Here is a 27359-nt window from a genome sequence, read left to right as displayed (position 1 = left end):
CTGTTTACTGTGGTGTCACCAAAAGTGGAGCCAGTGGTGCTGAGTAGGGAACAGGAGCAGCCGCTGGGATGTGCGGCAGGAAACCCGGTGGTGCTCAGAAGGTCGACTCGTAGCGTTGGCAGCGACTCGCTGCTGATTCGTAGCCGTAGCAACGAGGAGATCTCTGTCACGGATCATCGTCAGGTATCTGAACTGTACTCCTCTGACTCCTCAACCTCCAACTCTGCACACGCTGAGGTCACACATTTCTCCGTCAGCCAAATTCGGCAGACAGTAAGACGGCTTCTCAAGAAACGGCCCAGCCCCCCCTCATCCCAGGACCTGTCTCCTAGCAACCCCACCACCAACAACAACAATCCCCAAAATAATGGCAACAGAGTGGGTGGGATTTCCTCCACAAATGAGGGAGTGTCATCCTCCTCCTCTTCCTCCTGTATGAACTCTGAAGCCACTACCCCAGCCTCTTCACACATGTCTGTGGCGGGAGTAGCCTCTCACTTCCTGGGTCGTTTGCGTTGGTTACGCAGCGGAAGCATGAGGCAGAGGAGGTCAGAGGTGAGCGGCTGCTGTAAAGAGGGCCAACTGAGGTACTTGCTGGTTGATGACACTATCTCAGACACTCAGCCCCGCTGGCAACGCTGCAACCTGCTGGTCAGGAGGATCAGGGATGCTCAAGTTGGAGGAGGAGAAAGAAGAGGAGGAGGAGGAGGAGAGAGGTACCAGTTGGAGCTCTATGATCCTCCAAAGGTAGAAACATTTGCTCATGCTTACACACATATTTTATTTAAACCAAGTATTGGCTGACAACATTATGGTTGTAACGGTGGTCTTGCAGTGTGTGTGTGTGTGTGTGTGTGTGTGTGTGTGTGTGTGTGTGTGTGTGTGTGTGTGTGTGTGTGTGTGTGTGTGTGTACACTACCGGTCAAAAGTTTGGGGTCACTTAAAGACTTAGAAATTTCCATTCCACTCCATTACAGACAGAATGCCAGCTGAGATCAGTTGCATTGTTTTTTTTAACCAGGGCAGCAGTTTTCAGATTACATTATGTGCTTACATAATTGCAAAAGGGTTCTCCAAAGTTTTCACAGTTAGCCTTTTAAAATGATATCAGATTAGTAAACAGAATGGGCCTTTGGAACATTGGATGAATGGTTGCTGATAATGGGCAATGTAGATATTGCATTAAAGATCAGCCACTTCTTTCAACAAAAGTCAGGAATACTTGCAATTATGTAAGCACATAATGTAATCTGAAAACTGCTAGCCTGATTAAAAAAACAATGCACCTGATCTCAGCTGGTATTTTGTCTGTAATGGAGTAGAATGGAAATTTCTAAGTGACCCCAAACTTTTGACTGGTAGTGTGTGTGTGTGTGTGTGTGTGTATGTGTGTATGTATGTATGTATGTATGTATGTATGTATGTATGTATGTATGTATGTATATGATTCACCACACTTTAAAATTCACACTACAATCCACACATTCAATGATTTCCTTAGTCTCATGTAGTCTTTATTGCCACTCCAAACGAGATGTGATGACTTATAAATGGTGTCTATAAAAGCTCAACAGCCCATTGGTTACCCAGGAAGGTGAGAGGAAGTTGCATACATGTAAATATTCCATTTGTAAATATGCTACAATAGTTAGAACCACATTTGCGGTCTGTCTTCAAATTTATTTTGGTAGTAACATTAGTAGCATTAGCAGTTGGCTGCACATGCTATCATATTCTTAGTATTTGGAATAATTGATCAAGTGTTTTATGACAAAATTATATTTGCTTTATTGGTATATGGATTTCAGTCTTAGCCTGTATATTGCAGTGCAGCAACAATGTTTTGCCCTTGAAGTGGCTGCAGTATTTCTTCAGATTTTTCAGTATTGAAATTAAGTCAAAGTTGGTGGAGACACATAATCATGTTTCAGTGTACCAATTTGGGATTTAGTTCTGATTTACTTACAAATTAAATCTAAAACCATACATTTGTACTATATTTACAACATTTAATTATTTTTATCTTATCATTGGCATTTATTTTAGCTGTAGCATATGTATGTAACTGCAGGTATGTATCATATAATCAATGGCTTACAATTCCCCAGTAACTGTTCTTGGTACAGCAGATGCCTGCTTTCATAGGACTGTGTTTCACAAGATTGAGTTTCTGCAGTTCTTGCAATTGTTTGTTGGGCTTCTTCTGAGAAATCTGCACACCACTGAAACATTTAACAGCTGGCAGATTCCTCAGCTTGTGTTTCATATGCGCAAGTCTGTAGATCTGTTTGTGTTCATCAATACAATGGAAACACACAGAAGCCTTTAAAGAGCTGGTTAATGTCAGTTTGCCAGGTTGTGACACAAATGCATGTAAATACTTTACATTTACACAAACACACACACACACACACACACACACACACACACACACACACACACACACACACACAAAAGTAATTTCCTGTTTCCAGCTGTTTTAGTCACAGGGGTTCCCCCTTCTTTTTCAAATCATCTCTTTTCTCTGTTTTATTTTCATAAATGATATTTTGCTACATCTAAGAAGCTCCTTTTGGCGTACAGTTTACCACATGAAAGTACAAGACCAAAGCTGTGATGACATTTAGCTTTGTCTTACAAAACTGTGTTTTTTAATGGTTTTCATCATATCTTTGCCTTCAGTGATTGTTTTGTTTTTTAACTGCAGCTACAGAGTGTGCTGTGATATTGAGCAGGCTTTGGTGTTAAATAAGCTAAAGAAGCCAAAGAGTGATGTTACTAGTCTGGTCACAGCTTAGACTAATGAACACTCATCAGAGCATCACGTCTGTTCATGCTTTGCATGCAGAATAGCAGTGTCGCTGTTAAAACTCCATCATTTATTTCTTACTGATAACCTTTCAAAATAGAATAAGAGATAGTTTGCCCTTTAACCTAAATAAGCTTGAGGAAATTCGTATGAGTTAAGATAGATTAAATCTGTCTGTGCCTCGCTGATTACTGTCACACAATTCTTTATAATACTCTAATTTTCATGCGTTAATTAAGCACAGCATTTGCCCAGTGTGGCATTTTTGGGCTCAATTATCTCAAAGAATCTGCAATATTCATGTGTTCTTTTACTCTTTGGTGAGTAGATATGCCTCCTACACTATTTCCTGTTTGTTTGGGGTTTGCTTCAGCCGTCAACTTTTCTACTTGTAACTTCAACATCAACTCAACAATCAGAAAATGTGAAATTGTCACATTAAAATACTTGTTTGGGTAACTTGTTTTTTCAAGTTTCAAGAAAGATCACCTTGCCCTCCACTGTCCTTGCTTGACAGCTCATCGCAGCACAGCAGGATGTCTTTTTTTCTTCTTCTTATATGCATGCTTGGCTCCCCACATGAGACCTCACGGCATAAAACCCTGCAATATTTCCAGATGGGGCCAGCTGCAAGGATGCATGTGCTTGCACACCCAGTCCCCCAAGATCCCCAAACCAGTAATCAGAGCGGCTAAGTTGACTGCTGTCTTAGCCGCCGCCATCTACAGTATGAGACAGCAGAGTTCGGTCTCTTCAGGGTGTGTGAAAGTGTGTATTTTGGCTCAAACACAGGTCAATGAAAAAGACGTTCAATGCCTGTGTGTGTCGTGTGTGTGTGTGTGTGTGTGTGTGTGTGTGTGTGTGTGTGTGTGTGTGTGTGTGTGTGTGTGTGTGTGTGTGTGTGTGTGTGTGTGTGTGTGTGTGTGTGTGTGTGTGTGTGTGTGTGTGTATGTATGTATGTATGTATGTATATATGTGTATATATATATATATATATATATATATATATATATATATATATATGTGTGTGTGTATATGTGTATGTATGTATATGTATGTATATGTGCTTGTAGCGTTTTATATTTAGCAGCCATCATCTCCTCAGCCAGCTGCAGCCCTAACCATGTGTGTGAGGTAAGTCAGTTGATGATAGAACCGTGTGCATGTGTGTGTGTGATCAGAATGGAAAGGCATTGGCAGGATTTTCCTGGCTGATTGCAATACTGCTTTAGTTAACCAACTGCATTGTGTGTGTGTGTGTGTGTGTGTGTGTGTGTGTGTGTGTGTGTGTGTGTGTGTGTGTGTGTGTGTGTGTGTGTGTGTGTGTGTGTGTGTGTGTGTGTGTTTTTTTTGTGTGTGTGTGTGTGTGTGTGTTAGATATCTTGGCAGGGCAGAGAGTTCAGGCTCTGAGAATGGCCTTAAATGAAGGAGAGCTGTGGACAAATTAAAGCACGTGTTCACACCCTAAAACACATACAATGTAGGGGTTGTTGAGTTATATATTGTGTTGTTACGGTTTCTTTTTTGTGGAGGTAAATTGGGGTTTCACACATCTGTGGGCTCTTTCTGTGACTGCCTACACGCTGCACACATACAGTATCTTGGCTGCACTGAAGATAATAAACCATGGGTAGTGTTCATATGTATTTTTAAACAGTTTTCTGTGTGAGAAACAGCAGTAATATCAGTGAGCTAATTTTGCACAAAAGAGGAAGCTGCATGGAAACTGATAATACCGTCAAGGCGCAGCTCCCTGTCGGGGGCAAAAGTGGAGCCAGTTTTTTTATGCAATACTAATGTCAGTCTTAACACCGTTTTAAACTGCTTAATTCACATAACCTGGGGAGGTGAAAGCATTCCAGAATGCCCCAAACTACATCTTCCTTCTGTGTCACAAGACAGGACAAAACACATTTAGGGAAAACTGCTCCCATGTACAGTATTTTTTTCATCCTTGTGGTCTAGTGTGTGTGAATGACTGTATTTGTCTTCTCCAGGATTTTCTTCTGTCAACAAATCAGAAAAATGATATCACAATTGTTTGCTTACTATAAAAAAGGCAGGAGAAATAACCACACTACTGACAACTGCGAAAATGTCACAACAGTTTTTTCAGGTTTTAACTGAAGGCAAAACTACTGTAAAACAAAATCAAACTTTGTGAAAGGCTACAGCTTTAATTTATGAGAATGCCATCTCTTTTATGCTTCTTTATTTGCTGTGGAAATATGAATACTAAACAGACACTTGATAGTTTACACTTTATAGTGTTGTGTTGTTGTGTTCAAAAATGGCCCAAGCTTAAAGTTATGAAATAGTAAACTGAGTGATGTTCTGGTGAGATTGGATAATTTTAGCATTCCTAGATTTTACACCAAAAAAAGTTAATTGAATATATTAAAGTAATCCTAATCGAATTTGTTACTAATTGGATGAAAATTATCCTACAGTTATTTCCCATCACAATCTACTTGTTGTGCTCATGCATATGATATATTTGTTTTGCTGTGGCAATTAATAAGATAACATAAGAAGCCTTTATTAATCCACAGGCGGGAAATTCAGGGATAATTTGAGATTTAAAATTCTCCACTAGCAGAGGATGCATTCGATTCAACCTTTGCCAGTTATATAAGCAGGTTTGAGGTCTTTATTTTTTTTGTTTTGCAGATGGAATGACCAAATAGCCAAGGCGATGTAATACTTGTTTTATAGCAGAAGTGAATCTTGTCATGTCAGCTGAAATGAGCAGAAGTCTCCATGATGTCCTCAGTGTTGTCTGAGACTTTAAACTTAAGGTCTTTATCTTGTCTCGGCCTTTAAAGCGCCCATGTTATGCTCATTTTCAGGTTCATAATTGTATTTTGAGTTTGTACCAGAATAGGTTTACATGGTTTAATTAAAAAAAAAAAAAAAAAACATATTTTTGTTGTACTACACATTGCTGAAGCTCCTCTTTTCACCCTGTGTGTTGAGCTCTCTGTTTTAGCTACAGAGTGAGGCATCACATTTCTATCCATCTCTGTTGGAAGTCGCACATGCGCAGTAGCTAGGTGAGGACTAGCGAACGAGGTTGCTAACTGCTAGCGCCACTGCTAGCGGTTAGCCACCTCGTTCTCAATGGCAAAACACTGCTACAACACACACAAGTTCACCCTAATCTACAAAAGAAGTTGTATAGAACTACTTACATGTCCCTCGTCTGCAGGTATTCCACGCAAAGTTGGAAGTGCGCCCTCGTTTAGAAGAAGTCTCCCGGCTAATCCTGCCTTGTACTGACTGAAGTTGGAGAAACAGCTAGCTGATGTGGCATTAGCTAAAAGTGGTTAGCACACACCAAATGTTTGGGCCGATGACGTAGAAAGCCCTGTCGATTTTGAACAGCTCACCCGGAGACTGAAGGCAGGATACATTCAGAAACCCGTATCTCACTCAAAACAGCATGGATGTTTTTTTTTTTCCACGTTTGTATGCATGTGGAAGCACCAGAGACACAAAATAACACCACAAATTCCAGAAAAAGTTTTTTTTCTTTCATAATATGGGCACTTTAAAGTTTGGCCTCAAGTATCTCCATGATGACAAACTGACACTGGGACCCATAAACAATTAACATTCCTGTCATGTTGTTAGTTATTTTAGATAATTTAGTCTAAATCCCAAAAAGCTTAGAAGAAAGCGAATGTGTGTCATTTGTTCTGGTATATCGCTTACTTTCTTAGTATCTTAATTTGCAGTTTTCGTCAAGTCTTGGAGTTATCTCATCGTAACCATCCTCAGCTTTGACTTTCTCTTAACCGAAGTAGTTGTTTCTACAACACCAAGCCCTACTTTTCCTTTCATCTGACGTACGGTAGTCAAGGTTACAGACAAGGCTAGCATCTTGCCAGGAAAATCGTGGTATTCTCTCTTCCAGTCAGTTCCCACAGACTGCTGCAGGCTGATGGCAGATATGTTTCCTCAGACCTCCTGTAGACTTCATCTTAATCACACCCCTCTCGTGTGTGTGTGTGTGTGTGTGTGTGTGTGTGTTTTCCAGCCTTAATCTGTCCCACATGGTTTCATTTCATGCTTGTGTGTAAATGTGCCTACAACTATGTATCATGTTGCTCTTAAAGTTTGTCCTCTGTCTGTATGTGTTTGTGCTCTCTCACACTTAATTTATATATGTTGACATCTATAGTGGTAAAAGCTTTGTCTTCGCTTTTCTCTCTCATCAGGGTCATGTAACACTTTATCTTGAGCCTTCAGTAAAATGAAAATAGAAGGATTTCCAGAAATAGGCCTTGTTAAAAAGCCAAATGTGGCATTATGTCTCATTTAACGGAGTCAAAGTAAAAATGCATGTAAATATATGTTATTGTGCAATCTTGTATTTAAATTTTTTTTTTTCACGTTCTTCTCTTTCTATCTACGCTGTGATTTCTCTCTCTCTCTCACTCACTCACTCACTCACTCACTCACTCACTCACTCACTCACTCACTCACTCACTCCACTCACTCACTGGCAATAAGAGGAGTTTGCAAGATCAGTGGAAAATACTTTTCCAACAACCAGACTCTGCTGTCCATCTGTTCTGTGTTACTTGTTGTACTTCAGTCTCTCATATGGCAACATGCAGCGTTAATTTGGCTCTTGTTGCATACCACAACTAAAGGTCTGAACATATGGGCCCCAGTCAGCTGAACCAGAAACAGAATGAAACCAACCAAGAGAGACACAGGAAACACAACAGTAGGAGACAGACTGAAATTTAGGTAGACGAGCCAGCGAAGAGGACAGACGGAGCGAGATCTAGATGTCTGTAGGTCCGTGGCAAGTTCTCAAGTGTTTATTATTTTTGTAACTCAAGGTATGCAAAATTCTTACAAAACATGTGAGAGGTCTTAAAAGTAGAAGAAGAGTCCCACACAAGGTACAAAATCAGCACCATCCATCTGCCAAATGCTGGTAAAGATATGCATGTGGCTGGTAGATTTGCTTCACTGATCAGCCAAAAAAAATGGTAATCTATTGAGTGGCTGGTAAAATGTGAACATTCACTAGCTGTTGGGCTGGTAGACACAAAATTAAATTTCACACACGCTATTTATTTAAGTGCCCAGCCCACATGGACTTACAGGGTGCCAAAAAAGTACAGTCACAGTGGTGATATATTTGTCAGACATGAATATAACATCTTACGTTACTTTGTCTCTTGTCTCAGGCTCTATAAATCAAATCAACAACACAAAATGTTCCCTTCCTTAAACTCAAGTTTTTTTTATAATCATTCATCCAGAGGAACCCACCTGAAATGAATGACATTTTACTAAAAAGAATATCCCCTAAATCATCACGATAATGAGCAATAAATCATGAAAAGGACTCTGTCTTCAGTCTCACCTAAATAACATAGCAAATGAATTTCTCTTCAGAGAGACCAGCAAACCAGAGTATAACTGTGCTATGAGATTTTGGACTTTTGGCCAAATTCTGCTTCACACAAGGCTTTATGCTGTAGTTGTTTTTCATTGAACATGTTCTACTGTTTTAGCTGTTAAGGTTATTTACTGTAGGCTAAAGTTAGCCTAAAATGTTAGGCTCAGTTAACCCAAGTCAAATCAATCAAAATACACATTTATTTCACTTCAAATCATGCATTTTGAAATGTCTGCCTCTGTAGTTTCTGCTGCTATGATTGAGGTGCGTCAAATTTGATCGGTGCTGCTTAAAGTACTGAAAAATGACATTCAAAATGTAAGTACCTCTGGATAATTTGCAGATGTCACTGTGCAGAGTTTTCATTGGGACTGTTTCGCCGAAAGACAATAGTTGGCTGGTACACGTATTTAGAGCAGAGATTATCTCTTCAGAGAGAGACAAGACTTTAGTTTCATTTTACATCATAACAGTATTTGTATCTCACCCACAAGGTAAAATCTTTTCCTATTTCCAGGGATTGAGTTTCATGAAACATAGAAACTAAGTGACTTGACAGTCATGTAGTGGATGTAGATATGTGCATGGGTGCACATGCATGCTTGTGTATTGTGTGCTCACCACATGTATATATGATGTGAATATCATGTAACAAATCAATTTGTTCGAACCAGACAGATTGTAAAATGTTGATAGATGGTGAAGCGTGAGAGTAGATGTTCTCCTGTTTGTCTTCTTTGGTTAATCAAAAATAGATTACTTGAAGGTTCTGCTTTTGTAGTTTCTCTCTGCTGACCTGCCTGAACTTGTCCCCCGTCTCCTCATTTTGCCTATCAGGTCTTTATCTTGTCCAATCCACCTGAGGGGAAAAAAGCCTCTGGAAGTCAGCCTTCCAGTTGGCTTTGAGTTTGGTAATCCCTTTGAAAACAATATGTCTGTTTGGTTGGCATAATGTTGTTGGTTTGAAATAAAATGATAGGCCACTGTCACTCAACCCTTTACTTAAATCTGTCCCGATGAAACTGAGGTCTGCAGGGTTGCATGGGATTCTTGATTTTCTTACAGTCGTGTGAAACTGCCGTGGAAGTTATTAGAGCCGTAGTTATGCACAGAATAAGGCAGCAACTAACAGCTACTTTGATGATCAATTTCTTAATTATTATTATTATTATTAATAATAATAATAATAATAATAATACTTTTAAGTAAAAAAAAATAAACTGCCTGTTATGTAGACTTACCCATTTGGTCTTTGGGAAGTACGGTGAGGTGGTCGGACAAAAGCAGCCAAATAATTGCATATACAAGTGTATACAAAGAGAGCATTTTTAGGAAAGTACACACACTTTGGAAGCCTGAATCAATAAGCAGAATCTGGGTCAATAAAACCTTAAAGATATTTAGTCTCGGTGATCAGAAATGTGGAATATTGCCACAGCATCCCACTCTTTTCAGAATAGGTGTGATTAGGTTTCTAAAAACCAGGATAAGTGTTTTTGCTAGTTTCTGTAACCACAATAAAATGGATGATTTTTCATCAAAAATATTCATCATTTTATTTTGTGGTAAACTTAGAGTATTGGAAAATATGAGTGCTCTTTAAAGATGATTAAGCTTTTTGTTGGTGGATTGGACACTGGCCACTGTGCATAGAGATTCAGGCTACATTCCACCTTATTTAGTATATAATTTAGCATTTTGCTTCTTAATTAAAAGTCCTCACACACCACACTTGCGTGAAAGTCGGTTTAAGGGATTAAGACAAAGTCAGCAGTAATGACTCTTGTCAGGAATACAGTGAGTCATAAAGAGATCCTACCAAGTTAAAACCCACAAATTTCCAAGGAAGGCTTGGTGTAAATATAACTAAGGGCTTCAAAGAATTGCAACCTCTGATATATTGTAGACAACATACCGTAGATCACTAGATAATATTTTTTTTCTTCTACTTGTTGGTGTTATGTCCTTTGATATAATTTGAGATATGATTCATGTGGAGATTTGTGATTCAAAAGCTCATATTGTGGGCAGAATCCGCAAGTTTATAGACCAGATCTATTTCAGGGACCATGTTTACATGAACCATGGGCTTGCCCACGTTGTTCTCAGTAGACGAGAAGTGCTGAACTCAAATGCTTGACTATGGATATTGGAACATTTTAAGGAACTGAACCCGACTGACATACCGTCTGTGGATGAGACCACCAGAACACTCTTTGTGAAGTCCCTGTGTTAGTCATAACCTCCATAGTGGTCTACATATTTTTTTAGAGAAAAGGGACCAATTATCGGGGTATGACACTGTTTAGCCTTTCAAGGAAAGCTTTTTTTTCAGCCAGGATGTCTGAGAGAAGGCTCTACAACTCAACATTAATTCATTCTGTAGCATCCAGTGCAAGCTGGAGAGGTTTTTAGCTGAGTGTGAACCCATGATATCCTTCTCCTTTTGAGTTGGGAGTGCATTGCTGTCCTAAGTAAGCATGTTTAAATGCCGTGGGTGTTGTTCATGAGTAAGGGTCAGGTTGAGCAGGAAATTGACAAGCAGATTCATGCAGTGTTGAGTTCATATAGCAGAATTCGGCTTCCTTTGCAGAATATGCTAGAGGGAAAACACATCCCACTTGGCCTGGGAACGCATTGGGAGCCCCCAGAAAGAGCTGGAGGATTTGGACGGGGAGACACAGTAAGGGCTACCTTGCATAGCTTGCTGCCTCTGCAACGTCAACATTTTATACACGTCTGCAAAATTGGGGTTGTGCCAAGCCAAGATGCGGAGAACAACAAAGCTTACAGAGGATACAGTTTACTACAGCTGGCATCTGTCGCTTTTGTTTATATTTATTTGGATTCAGTCTAAATGAGGCAGAAAACTGTCTTCTCATACAGAATAGAAGTGTGTGTGTGTGTGTGTGTGTGTGTGTGTGTGTGTGTTAGTGTGACACAAATCTATAGAAACATCTAAAGGAAGTAGAGTGGTTAGAGTCATGTGGTCAAGATGTTTGTCAGATCTCTCGCTCTGTCTCTTTCTAGTTCTAGTTTTCTAGTCTCTTTTTGCAGAAGAGGTTGTCATGCTGTCTTTCTTTGCGTCTCTGCCTGCATTAATGAAGACTCTGTTTTAATACACAGTTTTTCTTTGGTGATTAATCATAGTTAATTATTCCTGCATTTGAAATGTGTTCGTTTTCTCACCGTCACTTGTTGACCCTAGCGTGTGTGTGTGTGTGTGTGTGTGTGTGTGTGTGTGTGTGTGTGTCCTAAAACCACAGTGCCAGTGCACATGACCTTGCTGAGTTGCATGTGGAAAGCCCCCAAAGCAAAGCTGTGCAACACCCTCACCCAACAGTTTTCTCTTGACTTCTATTCTTCTTATTCATCATTACCAATACATACATACATACACACACACACACACACACACACACACACACACACACACACACACACACCTGCAAACACTATTATGTTACACCGCATCATTATGTCATTGTTCAAGTAAGTGTGATTGCAGTTGGATAAAGTATGTGAAGTACTCCTTTTTATTTACATTATCCAAATATGTTTGTCATGTAAACACCTGTAGCACACATAGTTCAACTTGGGACTCTTTAATAATGACCATATTTTTCAGCGCATGGCACTCTGCTTGGAAGTGCTTGCTTAAGGTTTTCCACTCTAAGACTCTCCATAGATCAACCCAACACTATTTACTCTCAGTTGCCAATTTATTAAGAACATTATAACTCTCATGAATGTAGGATTTATTGGAGTGCTGTTGTATTGAATTAGTTTTAGCTAGGTGTACCTAATAAACTGGCTATTTACTATTTTATATCTATGCTTTACTCTGTCTCAGAGCCAGACTTTCTGGGTCCCTAAGAATAAATTATAAGTATTAAAACTGTACAAATACCAGATTTAGATAGACATTAAGATGAACAAAGAAGTTTTTTTTTTATAATTTGCTTGTCTGGTTGCCCTGTGGTGGTTGTGGGGTCTTCATTTGCTTATGATTTATGCTCTGCTGTTGGTGCTTCTGTAAAAAGAAACCGTTATAGTCCACTTTAATTGCAGTATTTGCAAAATGATGACCACAAGAGTAAACCACATTAGCATCATGACATAAAGATCAGGTTTTAGGTTTTATACCGAAGGAAAACTAGTGTGATGTGACATAACAAGGACAGCGTGTCTTCAGCCATTAGTCAGAAACAGGAATATTAATCTTTGATCATTATTGGAATATTGCTTTTTCTTATTGTAAACAAATATTAGCCCAAATCTAAATGAATTATTTTTCATTCATTTTAAATTTTCTGCCGCTTATCTGGGTCCAAGTCAAATTCAATGATTATTTATATTACTAGTGTGAAGTACTGACAAGGATGTTGGTAAAATTCATGTACTTTAGAGCAGCAATGATTAGTCAATTAGTCGATCCGTCGATTGACAGGCAATTTATATGCAACTATATTGATAATTGACGAATCATTTCAATCAAAATGCTAAAGATTTTTTGGATCCAGCTTCTAAAATGTGACACGTTGCTGTTTTTTTTGTTGATATACTGTATATGACAGTAAATTCAATATCTTAAAGTTTTGGTCTGTTAGTTGGACAGAAGAAGCAGATTTAAGACATCACTGGGGCCTCTGAGAAACTGTTCAATTTCATAGAATTAACGATGAAACAATCGGCATTATTGGTAGATTAATGGATAATGAAAATAATCATTAGATGCAGCCTTAAAGGTCCCATGGCATGAGTTTTTTTTAACGTTAATATGCGTTCCCCCAGCCTGCCTATGGTCCCCCAGTGGCTAGAAATGGCGATAGGTGTAAACCGAGCCCTGGGTATCCTGCTCTGCCAATGAAAGCTCAGATGGGCCGATCTGGAATCTTTCTCCTTATGAGGTCATGGGACCTTTTAAAGGTGCACTATGAGTTCCTGCATGACGTCACTTCTGTTGATGTTCCAAGTAAATACCAAACAAAACAGAGCAAGCTCGCCCCTCCCCCTATGTTTCCATAACTCTCATGAACGCGCATGGAAATGGAAAGTGGATTTGTGCTACACTAACCAAGGGGGTAAGCTTCGCTTCAGAACTCGAACCTCCTATGGCGCCATATTGATGCTACAACAATATCACCTCTGTTAGCATTCCATTGACTGCCATTCATTTTCACGTCACTTTGACAGGTTGCTCACGTCACATTTACATTGTCTCTCTCAGTTGGAGGCTGCGCTGTAACGCTCAGCACTCACCGGAAAAGTGCTTCTAATATCCTTCACTGGTCTCCGTCCAGAGCAACGGGATCTGTTGGTCCATTCTTATATACTGTCTATGACACTAACGTGAAAACAAACAAGTGCCATTACGAGTTTGTTGGATGCACTTCAAAGCTAGCTGTTAGCTGCTAGTAACCTAGCTCGATAATAACTACCTTAGCCAGTACAACCAGTATAGTTACTAGGGCGGCAACAAAGAATCGATAAAATCGATAAAACTTGATTACTAAAAAAGTTGGCAACGAATTTCATTATCGATTCGTTGTGTCGCGCAACTATTACGCCACTCAGTCGCGGAGATACATTTTTTTTTGAGTTGAGCGCAGAGAGGAGCAGCGCGGAGCGAAAGAAAAGAAAAAAGAGCAGAGCGGGGCTAGAGGAAATACGGAGAGAGACCGGAGAGGCCCGTAACGTTGTTCTGAAACACACGGCGGAGGCAGAGAAATCAGTACGACCTAAGTCATCCAAGGTGTGGGAGCATTTCACAGTAAATAAATCAAAAACGTGTTAATTGCAAGATAAGAAAAAGCGACACGGCATGGCACGGGCGCACCACGGTGAAGAGTCAGCACCTAAAACGTAAACATGTTGGAGTCCTTGATGAGGAGGAAGAGAGTTCAACAGCAGGGTAAAGTCACTACACTATCCTACATCTGTTCCGTTCTGAAGTGAGGAACGTAACGTCCCTCCAGTAGCTCTTCTAATGCTGCCGTTTACTCGTTATCCAGCTTACTAGCATGACAAGCTAGCGTTAGCTCGTTAATAACAGTAGCTAGTAAAGCAGGGATGGTATAGTTTGCAAGACTAAAGACACGGTTTTATTCACTTTTGGCCCATTCATTTTTCAATCTGTCATGTATATATTATGTGCTTTGTCCCATATCAGTTATTGTTGACAAATATATTAGTGCGTGGTGTATAAATGAACTTAACTTGCACTTACTACAATGATGGTAATAATTTAATGAAAGTGTATGTGTGTGTGTGTGTGTGTGTGTGTGTGTGTGTGTGTCTCTGCGTGTCTGTCTGTGTGTGTCTTGTCTGTATCTGCTATTTGGGTTACTTACCTTTACACAACTATTAACTAAAACAACAAGTATGTATGTATTGAGTTGATGTAAATTAATGCTTTTTTGTTTTTTTTTATCCGATTAATCGAAAAAATAATCTACAGATTAATCGATTATTAAAATAATTAGTTGCATCGTTAGTTGCAGCCTTAATAGTTACCACAACTTTGTAGGTTCGCTCTTATGGGATAACTTTGGAAAATAATTACTTTTTATTGGCACGAGGGCTCAAGTGTGCATGCATTTACAACAACCAATCTTGACTTTACCTACCTGTCCAGTAAGAACTTAGCCACCTGTGCATCGGACTGGAAGCCCTTCTGCCAGCGGAGTTCTTGCCACCTTTGGATCGATTCCCCATTGTAAATCTGAGCGTCTTTTCTTTGGTCGTGCCTCAACCATTTTCCAAAATATATCAAATTGAGTCGTAGGTCACGGCACCGTCCAGCTATCCAGCAGCTACTCTCAGATACAACTCATGCTACTCACTCACTCATCAACTCTGCTTACTGTCCCGACTGATTTTTCAGTCACACTTTGAGCAGTATGGCCGTGGTATTAGTATTCCGTGGTATGTGGTATTAAAATGCTGTAAAAAAGTCACTGTCCTATACCCTACTCTCTCCTCTTCACTCCATGCTTTTCCTGATTCACATCTCCAATCCTGCTTAGCTCCCTCCCGTGATGCTCTCCGGGCAAGTCCTTAGCCTTTTTTCCATTACAGGGCCAAACACAACTAGCATTTACTCATTATCTCTGCCTCTCAGTTTCCCCTCAAAAAAATGAATAATTTTGTTATGCTGCCAGCAGAGATGATTTGTGAATTGGGGCTGTAGCTTCTCACTAAGCAAACCGTGGCTTTTGATACTGCGTTATAAACATTTAGAGTTTTCTCTGGCCCTGGCAAGTCCCACTTGGCTCTGACTTCTTTGTGGAAAATGTTTTCATGGCTAGATCTCCTTCCCTGTATAAACCTGGTTCTGGCTCAGTGGTACCAGGAACTGTTGTCATAAAGGGCAAAATTGCACAGTAAGGTTTATTCAGAGACAATGGTGTGGCACCGGGGCAGAAGGGAAAGGAAGGACAAGAGAACGTTTTTCTTCCCAACTTCTGGGCATGTCTCTCTGTCAGATTTGGGTTTTTGTTGTTTGAAAAATCAATCCCAGCTGATTTTGATTTTGATTTATTTCTAGTGTTGGAGTAAGCCAGACCAATATATCAGCAGGCCCATATTTTCATCCACTATTGGGATACAAATATATCTAGGACAGCAGCCAATGGTTTTTTTTCATTATCGATTGCTGCCTTTAGATAAATCATTTACTCTATAGAATATCAAAGCATAGTGACAACATGCCAAAAGTCCAAAATCCAAAGATTTTTGATTTACAATAATATCAGTTCATAGTTCATAGTCAATCGTCACATTTCACAGTTCTTCTCCATCCATATTAACACGTCTGACAACACATACTGCATCACCTGACCTTTCGCATACACTGGGCACGTACATGCTAGTGTAAACAGGAAGCAGATTGTCTGACGATATGTATGTATAAGTTGGAAATGCAAAACAAAACCTTGAAGAATGAACAACAGTGGCGAAAAGTAAGGCAAGGAATTTATTTGATTGGGCCGACAATGAGGTGTAACCGTTACTAAAAGGTTTAGCTTACCTAACCGATGAGTAGAGATGGCCCGATACCATTTTTTGCTTACCGATTCCGATACCTGAACTTACCAACTTACTCACACTTACCAGTGTGTCATATATTTTATTATGTTTTAACTGTATACTACTATCCCTGTATGGATGTGATATTATTTCTATCTTTTTTATCTGGCTCAGGTTAAACTCTTTGTAAAACATGAACAAACAAACAATGAAAGCCACAGAACTTTCTTTTATTATCCAGTTTGACCGTCAGTTATAACGGAAAAAGAACATAAATAAAGTACTTTAACGTAGATTTTCTTTAGGGCTTTATTATGTGGTATCGGATTGGTGCATAAACTCCAGTACTTCCCGATACCGATACCAGCGTTTTAGGCAGTATCGGAGCCGATATACCGATACCGGTATCTGTATACCGGTATCGGTATCGGAACATCTCTACCGATAAGACTGACTTGTGTTGTCGTTTCCAAAGGTCTTGCAGTTCTTCTGTTTATAAGCTTTTCCAGACGCGATTGTAGGCAGAGAAAAAATTAGGCATACATTTGTCTAGTCTTTTCCACATGCACAGTAAGTGGACACACAACACACCCTTAACTGACACATGCCAAGTCTTACGCATGTGGATGAGTAACACACGACTGAAATGTCTTACATACACAAACGCCGATACACACATGCAAGCAATTTTCCATCCACTGCTGAGTGAATTTTGTGCAAACTTGTGCAATTTTGTACACAAACTAATCCAAGTCCAAGTCTTTTAGTTTCATAAAAGACATATGCAAAACTATCTACTTTTCAAAAGCACACTAATGGTGATACAAGATGCACAGTTAACAAAGTACAGAAGCCTTTATGACCACTTTTGCTTGTGTAACTACATTATTATTCATTCAAGAAGTAGATTTTCCAAAATTAAGTGTCATTAATTTCTACATACAAAAACTGTGAAAACATTTTAGCAAGATTACATTGACATTCCGGCACAGCTTTTTTTAAACATAATTTTTTGGGCATTTCTGCCTTTTAATGGATAGGACAGCGAGACATGTAAGGAGAGAGAGAGAGAGAGAGAGAGAGAGAGAGAGAGAGAGAGAGAGAGAGAGAGAGAGAGAGAGAGAGAGAGAGAGAGAGAGAGAGAGAGAGAGAGAGAGAGAGAGAGAGAGAGAGAGAGAGAGAGAGAGAGAGAAGACATGCACATGCAGGAAACCGCCACAGGTCAGACTCCAACCCTGGACCTTCTGCGTCGAGGCATAAACCCCTACATAAGTGCGCCTGTTCTACCAACTGAGCTGACCCCGATTTTGTGAATCGGTGGAAATAGTTAAACTGAGCTGCACACGTGCAAACAGTGTTCGTGTGTGCGTGCACGTTTCTGCTCACCACTACACACAATCACACAATCTGTTTCTTAGTAAGATGATCTGGTTGTTTTCCATGATATTTCAGCTGCACTTTGATTAGCTTTTGTTTGGGTAGAGTAAGGTGTTACACTCATCACGAAATGTTGTGTTTGATCGAGTTGTAAATTATAAGCTAAGATTCAAATCAGAATCATTCTGGAGCAGTAGTCAGGGCCAAAAATCCAATAATTTATCACATTGACCTCGAAACATCTTGTCATTCGTATCAGCAGACATTTCTCCACAGAAATGTACTCTGTCCGTCTGAGAGAGTTTCGAAAATTTGGGGGCAGTTTTGTCTTTTTATATGATAGTGACACTACAGAGGTGACAGGAAATGAGAGGAGAGAGAGAGAGGAAGCCCCCAGCTGGACTCAAAACGGGGACGTTGTGACCACACGGTCAACATCCCAGACCATTAGGCTACCAGGACGCTCTGAAAACTATATCTCATGCTGCACTGCCATATTGTTTTTGGCTCACACTTGTGTTACCTCTCTAGTACAATGTGGGTGAATGCAGTGTTGTTTGTGGTGCCTAAAGCACTAAAAAAAACGACACTTAATTGCCAAAGAAACACGTCTTTCCAAAAACACTGTGCCGGTTACTCAAGATAATTCACAGACCCCGCTGCCAGTAGTTTCTAATGGGACTATTACTTTGCTAGAAAGCATTCCCAATAAAAACAGTTCACATTTTTTAAATGGAAAGCAGTTCCAATGAAAACTGTTCACAGTCAGGTCTGCAGATTATCTTGACTAACTGATACATATTTTCTGGAAGGAGATATTGCTGTTGAGCTTCTCAATGTTGTGAGCACCGCAAATGAAATATTTCAGCAGTGACAGAAGTCTCCGTGATAAATCTAAAATCATAGGCAAAAATATCCAAAACAATCTGCATCAAGAGATGTCAAGAGGGTTAGGTGGGAAAATGTTTCTTTGTGACTTACGTGAGTTTGTTCTTTAAGCAGTATCAGTTCACATATAGAAAGTGAATATTAGTATGCATACGTAATGCATAATGTCTGAATGATCTCCCAATGTACTAACAACTATTGAAAGAAATATACACTCTGTTGCCAGTTAACCCAGCTAAAACAAATGCAGTCCAGCAATAAATCTTACCTTTATGAAGGTTGTAATGTTCAGTTTTTGTTGAACCATTTTAAAATGGTGTTTATCAACTTTGTGATCATTTTGGAGGATGTAGTTTGTGCTGCTTTTGAATGTGTTGCATTATACAGAGAGGTGTGCAATCCTCTAAACAAGCTCTGTCCTAAATTAGTAAAATTATGATTTACTGATGTTGGTAAATATTAGAATATATTTTTTATGACTTAAAGCTCTTTACATTGTCTACTGGCTTAAAGTTTGTCAGAATTAGGCAGAAATGTTACTACTTTTTCTGAGCTCTCAGGCTTGCTAATTGGTCCTTTCTCTTGTGCAAAACCACAGCTAATTCATTTACAAGGAATGGCACTCAGTTCTATGAATCTTGAGTGTGCTGTCTTAACTTCTGCATATTTGGCTCATGTACTGTGTAAGTGTTTCTGAGAAGTATGCAAGGAGGGCAGCACAATGAACTGACACATTTATTCATTACTGAAGGTTGACAGCTTCTAACAGGTTTCCTAGAACACACTCCTCTCTGTCACTGTTGGTAACCCCACAACTAGTTCTCTGTGGTGTGTGTGTGTGTGTGTGTGTGTGTGTGTGTGTGTGTGTGTGTGTGTGTGTGTGTGTGTGTGTGTGTCCCACATCCTCCATGATGCCACAGATAAAGCTGATTGTGAATGTGATCTGATCTCCTGGCTGCCTGTACTCCACCTATGCACACGTACCAGAAACCAGTGCGTACAAAGGTGGCTGTCAGAGTTTTTATCAGTTGAAGCATTTTCTTTGACCGTAAAAGAGCTGATCTAAAAGAAAAACACTACATGAAAAGTAAAAATGCATAAAATAAACCTACAAAACATTTTATAGGAAGTTACAGTAATTTGAACTCACTGTAAATTATTTCATAGATGTTGCCATGTTCATGCATTTGTATTATGCTGTTATGTGATCACAGCTGCTCTGTGTGGACGTAATTCTGAGCCAACGATATTTTGAATCATTTGAAGGGCAGAGATAATCGGTAAAATATCCCTCAACTCACATCTTGAGTCCAGTTTAAACTACTTTCCAAATTGAAAAAAGACCCAACACAAACCACTGATCTAACAGCTGCATTACTGGAAGAAACGTTTAGCCAGCCTGTCATGGAAGAAACCAGGAGTGAGCTGGTATCACAGAATCTATTTCTGTCCCACCAGCTATGGAGAAAGACCTCATGAGTTTTTATCTGTGTAACACAAACAACAGGTGGTGGTGTTTGGCAGTAGTATAGAGGGCTGAAAACTATCCCAGCTGCTACAGATCACCCTAGTGTTAGCTGCAGCTACAGCTATTGTATAAACACATTAAACACAGTTTTCTTTACAAACATCAAACATCACATTCACCTTAGCTATATCATAAAAATCATCCTGTAACGTGAGCTGTTAGAAATTTCACACACGTTGACTATTGAAAAATAGCAGCGGATGAAAACCGATCACATCACATCTGTGTGGACAGATGAGGAAACTGTAACCTTCCCAAAATGAATAACAACTAAGGGTGGTACGGTTCATGAAAAAACACCCGAACCGCTCGGTTCGCTAGTCTCGGTTCGGAGCATGTGTGTACCGCACGGTTCGTCAGTACACTGTTAATGTGCACTAACCTCTTACTGCCGTAGTGTCCACTTTATACACCTATGTTAAAACACTTACTGGAAATGACGAGCGGGATGGGCGTGACAAACGCAACCCATGGCAGCTGATTGGACGATCGCGTCACATGGGTCTGGCTGGTCCCTAATTTCAAAATAGACTGTCATGGCGGCTCGTTCAGAATACGATCTCATATTGTACTAAAATAGTTCACCGAAACGTGTTTCTGAAAACATTTTAAGCGAGAAATAGGCCATGCAGTTGCTGAATCTGTCTTCATTTCAGATCGACAAAGGTCAGTTTAAAAGATTTTCGTCAGATTTTGAGAGACACCGAGCCGACCGCTCCTCAAGTGGAGTGGGGTGCCGCTGCAGGTCACGTCACCTGCAGAAATGTCAAGTGGGAGAGAGGCTGCCCAGAGCTGTAAGATGCACCAGCGTCGTTTATAGTCTGGTGTGTGGGAACATTTTGGATTTCATGGTACCTATGATGAAATAAAACAATATAGAACTGCCACTGTGTGCATGTTTTGTGCAACATGCATTCAATATGCTAATTTTAGCTATATATATCATATGCTGAAGTATATTCTGGAGTGTTAAAGATTAAAAGAAAAAATAACAAGAACCGTACAGAACCGAAAACCATGACCCTAAAACCGTGATACAAACCGAACCGTGGGTTTTGTGAACCGTACCACCCCTAATAACAACATAAATGCCATATTTCCATCCCGTTTGCGCATCGTTTTGGTTCTTATGAGGGTTGACTGGCGCTCTTTTTATTGCATTATCTCACTGTGTCCTCTTCTTCTGGAGTGGTTTAATGGCACCCGAGAGGAGAATTAACAGCACCTACTTTTTTCTTTTTTAGATGAACCAGCACCTAATATTCACTTAACAGTAGTGGATGGAAACACTTTAATTTGCATTATCTTTTGCAAAATGTGCTAAATTTGATGAGCCGGCCAGACTCAGCGGGAGAGTGGGGGCGGGGTTATGTGGAGAGTGTGAGAGAGATGCACTGGCACGGCTTTATGGAAGAAATGGGTCATGTAACACAACATCAAACTATATTGATTTAAACGGAATTGTCTCATCTTTTGAAAATATATTGATATAGTTTAAAAAGTCAATATACCTCTCAGCTCTAAGTAGGTTCATTTTACTATTGATTTGCTTCTTTTATGGGTTTTGTTGAAAATAAAAAAAATATAGACCATACTTATCCTTTAGGTATGCAGCAAGGAAAAGAAACACATCAAAGATCCCAACCCAAAACCGGGGGAAGCACAGACAGATGCATCTGTCATGGTTTCTTATGGCTGATGAGGCTCTGATGGGTGTTGCTTTAAAGTGTGGGTGGGGGTGTGGGTATGGGTATGGGTGCATGCTGCTGGCTTATCCGGGTGCTCGAAGGCTCCACATCGCTTTATTAGTGATGTATGATTAGTTTGTTTCTGTCATTGTGCACCCATGGATTTGCACTCACACCATCCTCCTCCTGTCCAGCTGGGTTTTGCTTTGTGTGTGTGTGTGTGTGTGTGTGTGTGTGTGTGTGTGTGTGTGATAGTTGTGCATGTACACACTTTGCTAAATCTCTCCTGAGACCAGTTTGGTAACCCTGCAGAGTTTAAGGTCAGTCCAACACGCATGCATGCACCCGGACAGCGTAGGCTATATTGACCCTCAAAGGGATAGTGGAATGTGGAGTGTCATTTAGTTGCCACGGCAATGGCCTTGAGAAAGGGACCCTGGGAAGATTGTTTTGGACTCCAAACATCCTGTGTGTCACCCGTGTGTGTGTGTGTGGGTGTGTGTGGGTGTGTGTGTGCTCAAACTGTAGATGTGTTTGTGACTGTGTGGGTGAGAGGTTGCATGGCTGCATCTCTTTCTACTTCCATCAAGTGTGTGTGTGTGTGTGTGTGTGTGTGTGTGTGTGTGTGTGTGTGTGTGTGTGTGTGTGTGTGTGTGTGTGTGTGTGTGTGTGTGTGTGTGTGTGTGTGTGTGTGTGTGTGTGTGTGTGTGTGTGTGTGTGTGTGTGTGTGTGTGTTAACCTGTGTGAATAAATTACTTTGATTGGCTAAACAGTCAGTGTTAGTTTTTCATGATGTGTCTTAATAGTTTAATTTAGACATTCATTTGGCACTTTTTCAAAATATATCCATATCTAATATAGAGCTGTGACTGAAAAATTACTATTAAAATGGATTACTTGATTGCTCCTTTAGTCTGTATAACATGTCAAAACATTTTAAAAACTCATCACAGTCCATAAAAATCATCTTTTTTACGTGTCTCTTTGTGGTCGTTTTCCGTCTCTGTGGTCTAGTTGTGTATCTTTTTTTAGTCTTTTTGCTCTTCTTGTGGTTGTTTTTTGTCTCTTACATGTCTTATAAAATGTATACACACAACATATTAAATATGCACAAAATAGTATAGTACGCATTAAGGATGTAACGGTATGAAATCTTTTTCGGTATTAGCACAGTATTTTTGAAAGGGTGTTCAATATGTTCAGAAAGCACTGATAGGCCTACACAAGCTGAAATAGTTTCAAAAAGTGTAACAGTGTTTATTATATTACAAAAATATAGGCAATAGACTTGTAAAAACTATTGAAAACTGGCTACTGAAATACTGGCCCGCTGTAGGGTGTCCAATAAGAACTTGAGCCAGAGATGTCTGACTTTGAGATCCAGGAAGGTTTATTTACAACTCGAAGTTGAAGTTAACTATGAAATTTGACATTACATGTGAAGTTGGATGTGGTTCTGAAATGTTAACAAATAATAATGCACATTAATAAGCATCTGACTTACTATAAACATTATTTACCAAAACTAAATGTTATAGCCACCAGCATATAACAAGAAACAATACTAATAATTACATTCATTTCTCTGTGATAATTAACATAAATGTAACCTATTGCTCAGTAACACAAACTGAGAATAAGCCCCACATCTATTACAACACACATATCCATAACGGAGCAAACAGTGTAATACATCTTTAATAGCTAAGCATGTGGCTCCACAGCGCTAGTCCGTTTACTGGCGATTGCACATTGCTAGCAAATTGCCCTAACACAACCTGAATATCAACACGTGGCTGCACAAGTAATATTAAGCAATCTGCACATCTATCAGCTATGCAATAAGAAACCTAGCAACAGCAATATTATCAGACGATAATCTCTCTCTCTCTCTCTTTCTCTCACTCTCTCCAAATAAATGTCACGTCGTAACACGGACAAAACTTAATCCACATCGTAGCAGAACACATTGAAATATGATTAAACGTAGCTTTAATATTTATACAGATAATGAGGCAGTAAAACCCATGACAGTTTAACAAGCTACAGAATAGTTTGAACTTACGTTCTACACACACATCACTTCAACAAGTCCGAAAATGGGAAAGGAATGATAAAGAAAAGAGTCTGTTTACAGTGGCTGTTCTGTCCCCTTTTCCTGTCTGAGAGCGAGGCAGGAGAGCAAAGCGATGACTCTCGTCACTGATTGGTCAATCATCTCAGGAGAGAGAGCAAGTGTTACTATGGCTTTTTTTACAAGGCTGATAAATGTTCTGAGTGCTGCCATCTACTCCTCCCGCCATGATTCCAACTTCAAGAAACACACTTTAGGCTACGCAGTGCGCCCGCACGGCAACTTCAGGAGACTCTGATGAAGCTGGGAACACGCGGTTTCCACACCGTGGTAATCCACCGTGATAATAATATTTTAATTTGAAAACGTAATTGTTATCAACATTTTTACCGTTACACCGTAAATTGTTACATCCCTAGTAGAGCTGGGCGATAAATCGATTTTATCGATTAACTCGAATGTGTAGTTAATGTGAATTTGTTTAAATGAAAAATCGATTTTCTCCTTAACATCCGCCGACGCTCCCCTCTGGGCTCCCGTAGCTCCGAACGGGCTCATCCCTCCCCCCGCGCATTTGCCATAGAGATGCACAAACAACATGGCAGCGACAGGGACTAACATTAATTATTTTCTTAACCAGTCGTTTCATTACTTAGTTATCCGTAATCTCTGCCGAAATGACCGGCCGCTCGCGGTGCACTGTCCCCGGCTGAGAGTCACCTATTCTCGGTAACTGAACCACCAGCTTACCTGAAGGAGCACCATGCGGGGCACCAGAGACGGTGTTGAGGAACTCTTTTGCGGCTCAACACATCTACTAAATGCTGCTGATACAACCGAGCTGTGACGGAGGTCTGTAGCGGCTTAAACAACTTGCAATCGCGGCTGTGTAGCACGGAGCTCCGCTTCGACATTTGTTTTTATCGCTACGAAGGAGCTTGCTACAGGTATGCTACATTCAAGAGACCATGGGATAATGGTATACATGCCCCATGTGTGTGTATGAGTCAAAACAAAATAAAACTTGTTTTGAACATTTTCTTTGTCATCTGCAGATTGATTTTAAGTAGAGGGAGAAAAAAATCGATTTAAATCTTAAATCAGATTTCTTTTGAAAAAATCGGGGATTTTATTTTTAGGCCATATCGCCCAGCCCTAATCCCTAGTACGCATCCACCGATAAATACAGACTGATCTCATAAAGTGGCGTATGTATGACACGCCAATTCGTATGCCATTTTGGCGTGTTATCAAGACTCATAATCGCGTTTTAGCGTGTTTAACAACGCCGTTCGGCCGCCATTGACCTACATTACGTTTGAATTTTCGCCGTAGCGAGTAGTATGAAAGCACGTAAGTCCGCAGAAAGAGGTTGGTTGGGGTGGAGGATGGGTAAAACACAGGACCTTCACCCAGGAAAGCCTTCCCCAATGTTTCTTTCCTAAATCCAACCGTTTATTGTTTTCCTAAGCGTGTGACATTGGTCACCGTCGTTTTTTTCGTGTTTTTTGCGACGCCACGAGGTGTGTATGTTTACATCGGCTGTATACAGCGTAGACATACATGTGGATAGCTCAAAATGCATACAGATAACACGCCATTTGGCTTTAGGAAAGTGGCGTGTATGTTTACGCAAAGTCTTGATGCCGTGTTGGATAATTGACACAGAAGGAAACAGGAATAACAAAGGACTGAGTTAGACAGAAATTACATAGAGGTTACATATCATTTGAAAAGCCAATATGTAGGCCGTATTGTCACTGTTGCATATCTGCATCTCAAATTCACAGTGTGTGTGTTGTGTGTTGTGTGTTGTGTGTGTGTGTGTGTGTGTGTGTGTGTCTGTCTGAAACATAGTAGTGAAAGTTGACTCAATCTGAAAAGAACCAGGAGTGAAAACTGAAAAGTTGTTTCTGTTGTTACTTTTAATGAATGGGTAATTGTTTAGTCTATAAAATGTCAAAATATTGTGAAAAATGTACATTATGACTTCCCAAAGTCCAAGGTTTGACAAAAACAGTCAATGGATAAATTCACAAATATAAAGCAATAGAAAATGCAGCAAATAATTTAATCGTTGATAAAACCTGCATTTGCATTTACATGTAAACAGGCCAACAGAGTCATGAAACCAAAAGAACAAGCTGTTAACACACGCTACAGTCTCACCCACAGCTTTAAACCATAAATAATGTACTGAGACAATTTGACATGATGTCCACTGAAGCTATGAGCATGCAGTAACTTTAGTTTGGTACCACTGTAATGCTTTCACAGTTTCAGGATGAGGAACAGTCACACTTTAAGGCCGTAGACTTCAGATCTGCTGGCAAAACAAGACATAGACCTACATAAATAGATTCTGTTTACGGACCCATTATGCTCACACTCTAGGGCTTTGTCTCAATCTGCCTGTTTTAACTGTTTCTCTCAGTCTACTGTAGAGTGTGTTGTATGTTGAGGAGGTTGATGCCAGGTAACAGTTGGTAAGGAAATGTTACATTAGCTTTTGTTTTTGGCATCCTCTATAGTAAAGGATGAAGTCTGCAGTCTTGTTATTCCAATAACTTGTCACTCTCACACTTGCACACAGTTTATGGGCACAGTCTCTGTGGTTGTTTTGGATCTTTTTGTGGTTGTTTTGTGTGTCTGTGTTTTGTTTTAGCTTTTTTTGGTTATTTTTCATCCCTTAATATTTACTTTGCATCACGTTTTGCGTCTTTATAGTTATTTTGCTTCTCTTCTGGTCATTTTGCGCCTTTTTGTGTCCATTTTGCATCCTGTTTTGGGTCTCACTTGCATGTCTTTGTGGTTGTTTTCATGTCTTTTTTTAGTCATTAAGCATCTCATTTTGCGCCTCTTTGTGGTCATTTTGCGTCTGTGGTCATTTGTGTCTCTTTGTGGTCATTTTGCGTCTCTTTGTGGGCGTTTTGCATCTCTGTGGTCTAGTTGTTTCTTTTTGCATCTTCTTGTGGTTGTTTTTTGTCTCTTTTTAGTTGTTTTGTATCTTTGTGGTTGTTTTTCATTGTGCATTTAAAGACAAACACACAGTTCATGAATGCTCACACATTTCCCCCACATTGCTTAGTGGTGTTCTTTAAGGAAATAATCTTGAAGGGGTTATATGCAGACTAGAAAAAGGAAGAAAAACCGTAAAAAGGTTTGGTCAGTGTGCGCCTGAGTTTACAGACTACACTTTGCAGTTGCAGGATAGGAAATGTGCTGTGAGCTTGAACTTGCTCCCCTGATGAAGTTGATTTATAGAATCAGGCCTGTTATGTTGTTGCTCAACCAGTCAGACATCTGCTGCCTGTTTTTTCTTCTTTTTTCCCTCCACAGACACATATGGTTCCTCAAAGATGCTCTTAGTCAGAAACTCATTCACAATCTCCCAAAACATTCCTCTCAATGAATTACTCGTAGCCCGTATGCTTACCCACACACACACACACACAAACACACACACACAATACACACACACACACACACACACACACACACACACACACACACACACACACACACACACACAGAGTACCACA

At 39.9% G+C, this 27359-nt stretch overlaps 1 protein-coding gene across 2 annotated transcripts in view; it reads left to right on the top strand.

The window, feature by feature from the left end:
• sh2b3 (SH2B adaptor protein 3) overlaps nt 1-27359 on the top strand; it is a 61522-nt gene that overhangs the window by 14684 nt on the left and 19479 nt on the right. For both annotated transcript variants that reach the window (XM_039804589.1, XM_039804590.1), the window contains exon 2: nt 1-747. This exon is cut by the window's left edge. In XM_039804589.1, the coding sequence (XP_039660523.1) occupies nt 1-747 (747 nt within the window). The remainder of the gene's footprint in view (nt 748-27359) is intronic.

Source organism: Perca fluviatilis, chromosome 6 (genome assembly GCF_010015445.1).
Source record: "Perca fluviatilis chromosome 6, GENO_Pfluv_1.0, whole genome shotgun sequence".
NCBI classification, from domain to species: Eukaryota; Metazoa; Chordata; class Actinopteri; order Perciformes; family Percidae; genus Perca; species Perca fluviatilis.
This window is presented reverse-complemented; position numbering and strand designations above follow the sequence as displayed.